Source organism: Citrus clementina, unplaced genomic scaffold (assembly GCF_000493195.1).
Source record: "Citrus clementina cultivar Clemenules unplaced genomic scaffold, Citrus_clementina_v1.0 scaffold_6, whole genome shotgun sequence".
Lineage (NCBI taxonomy): Eukaryota > Viridiplantae > Streptophyta > Magnoliopsida > Sapindales > Rutaceae > Citrus > Citrus x clementina.
The window spans coordinates 7,885,796-7,889,057 of NW_006262139.1; the positions used below are offsets into that span (position 1 = coordinate 7,885,796).

At 30.6% G+C, this 3,262-nt stretch overlaps 1 protein-coding gene across 1 annotated transcript in view; it reads left to right on the forward strand.

Moving 5' to 3' along the window:
- The window catches only part of LOC18039161 (protein trichome birefringence-like 43), a 5,182-nt gene extending 2,222 nt beyond the window's left edge, over window positions 1–2,960 (forward strand). Inside the window, exons 2-5 of the mRNA XM_006428525.2 lie at window positions 1,152–1,323; window positions 1,682–1,857; window positions 2,182–2,340; window positions 2,654–2,960. Of these exons, the coding sequence (XP_006428588.2) occupies window positions 1,152–1,323; window positions 1,682–1,857; window positions 2,182–2,340; window positions 2,654–2,960 (814 nt within the window). The remainder of the gene's footprint in view (window positions 1–1,151; window positions 1,324–1,681; window positions 1,858–2,181; window positions 2,341–2,653) is intronic.
- Window positions 2,961–3,262: the final 302 nt, after the last annotated feature.

Sequence of the window (3,262 nt, forward strand, 5' to 3'; positions counted from 1 at the left end):
TATGTGATGATGTATGCTGGGATCTCCTTCAAATTAATATTTAGAAAAAAAAAAAATCAACTTTCATACACACATGAGATCAGCAAAAAATTGATAAATGATCATGACTTTTCTAATGCACTACCATTTATTTTCACTTATGCACACCGATTTTTGTAGTAACTTTACTTATCTTCCCTTATTCCCTCCTTTTTTGAAATCTTTATATTTATTTATTTTGTCACACAAGCATAATCATCTCACTTTATCGATAATTTTAGTCAAAAGTTTGTATCATTCATATACAAGTTTGATTCCAATTAATTATCTCTTAATAGTTACTTTTTTTTTCAAAAAAAAAATCTGTTTGAAAAACAGCTTAGTTTTGGATTTGATTATATGTGTAATTGATTTGTGGTTTATTTTGTTCTTGCAAAATGAATTATTATTACTATAGTTAAAACAAGAAACACACGCACGCGCATATTTTGAGTGGAGAATAATACTTTGTTGACTCTTAGAAATTGTAACAGAAAGGCTATTGAAGGGTAATTGCTTGCATGTGTTTCTTTTATATATAAATATATAAATAGAGGGGTAATTGCTTGCATGTCTTTATTTTATATATATATATATAGACAGAGAGAGAGAGAGAGAGAGAGAGAGAGAGAGGGCTATACAAAGCCCAAATCAATTTTTAATCTCTACCCCTTCAGTAATTGAACTTGAATAGTTAGCTAAATAACAAGCTTAAAAACCACTTAATTCAGGATAAAGATCCTCTCCTAATCTGAGCTCTCATGAGTTTTTAATGATCTTGTGCCATGTGTATTTAAGTGATAGTGTATGGATATGATTTGACTTCTTCATTTTCTTTATTTATTAACTAGCAATCACTCATGTGTATTTTTACTCATGAGAAGATCAAATCATGAGAGAATCTTAATCCCTCAATCCAACCCTTCGATGCAACTTAGTTACATATTTCAATTATGGAGACATGAAATTTTTTTGTTAAGAGTTGGGCTTTCTGTTTTTCCTTTTAATCCTAAGAGTAAACTACAAGTCCACTTACAGACGTCCACAGCAGAAAAATAACTGATCATACATTGTTAGTTCTAATAATATAAATGATATTTACTCAAATTAACATCATTGATAATTTAATGTAGGTTTAATGGTGAAGATTTCTTACAAAGATTTCGAGGGAAAAGCATCATGTTTGTAGGAGACTCACTAGGTTTAAACCAGTGGCAATCGCTCACATGCATGCTTCATAAAGCTGTGCCAAATGCTACCTACAAATTAACCAGAACTGGAGGACTTTCAACATTTATATTTCCGGTTAGATTTCTCATCACTCTCTTGTATACTGCTGATTTTCATTCAAACTAACGGATAATTAATTATAAGTGAAAAAGGAGGTTAAATCAAACTTTTTTCTTTTCTTTTTTTATATTTTGACGTCATGATATTATCGAGGTATGATGAAAACTGTAGGAGAGCAACTAATGAAAGCTAAAATCCGTAGGGCGAAAGTTTAATCTCTCTTCCAAATATGATGCTAAGTTATTGCTACAAATGGAGTGGGCGTATAGGGCCAACACTAAAGTTTACGCTCAAGTCATGTTGATGAAAAGTTTGATATGCTTTGTATAATTTATATATATATATATATTAATCATATCTTATATTTTTGCAGAGATATAACACAAAAGTAATGTTCTCTCGGAATGCATTTCTTGTTGATATTGTACAAACAAGTGCTGGAAGAGTTCTTAAACTTGGCTCTATTGAGAGTGGGAAATTGTGGGAGCAAAATGATGTATTGATCTTCAATTCATGGCACTGGTGGCTTCACACCGGAAGAAAGCAACCGTAAATTTCCTCTCACCAGCGTGTGTTTTTTGTTTTTTTAATACTACTTTTAATCATAGTTATTAATTGATTTAGCTTAGTAATAATGGCATCTATTGATATGCCTTTATTTCTTTTAAGTTATTAGCTTTTACATGTCTCAAACTCTTTGGAGATTCAAGAGTTATAACAATCGAATAATTTGACAGATATACAATGAAAAACTAGAAAAATGAGACATTATATTTGGTACGCTATATCTTTAAATTATTAAAAAATAATTTTGATTTATTTTAATTAATTTGAATAAAAACTACTTATTTTCCTTGAGCAACAATGTTGCAGGTGGGATTTCATTGAAATTGGAGATGAAATGATTAAAGACATGGATCGGCTCTTAGCTTATGAGAAAGCACTGAACACCTGGGCCAATTGGGTTGAAAACAATATTGATCCAACGAAAACTGAAGTCTTCTTCCAAGGCGTTTCACCAGATCATGCAAAGTAAGTTTGGAGTTTAATAATTAGGTTATTGTTTATATTGACAATGACATTTTCAAGTCACTCTTAGAATTTTTTTTTTTTCAATTTAGCCTTTGATAAATTTTTAATAACCAATTTTAACTCAGGAATTAAAAAAATAATAGGATAAAGATATTGTTGAATGATAAATGTGGATTGTAGAAAAAAATTGATTATCCTAGTTTAAAGGCAACTTTTATCCTTCAACGATGTGTTTTTTCTATCACTATTTAAATACCATAGATGAAATGGGGCATTATATACAAACAATAATATATACATATACCTGAAACAGTGGAGCTGACTGGGGGCAACCAAAAGCAAAGAGTTGCACAAAAGAAACAGAGCCAGTAATTGGATCCAGTTACCCAGGAGGTAAACATAAAGCAGAGATAGTATTAGAGAAAGTGATAAATAAAATGTCAAAGCTTGAGGCAGTGAATTTGCTGAATATCACCACTCTTTCCCAACTAAGAAAAGATGGGCACCCTTCATTTTACGGTATTGGTGGCCACAGTATTCCAGACTGCAGCCATTGGTGTTTGCCTGGTGTTCCTGATACTTGGAACCACTTACTTTATGCAACTATTATTCAAATATAGTTTAGCAAAAAAGAGAATGTTGGAATTAATCCAGCATCTTTATTTTAATGTTAAATTGTGTTTTGTTGCTTTGTCGTTCCAACAAGTGATACAAGAGTTATTCATATAATCCATAAATTAAGGGATCAATAATTTATCAAATAAGATTGATTTTATGCTATTAATAATTTTTGATGAAAGAGCAATATTTTCTTCTTTTTTTGGCTAAAAAAAGAAGTGATATGGGGACATTTTGAGTTTTCAACTTCATAGCTTCCTTAAGATTCAAACTCTTAAGCCCTATCAAAAAATAAAATTGCGAT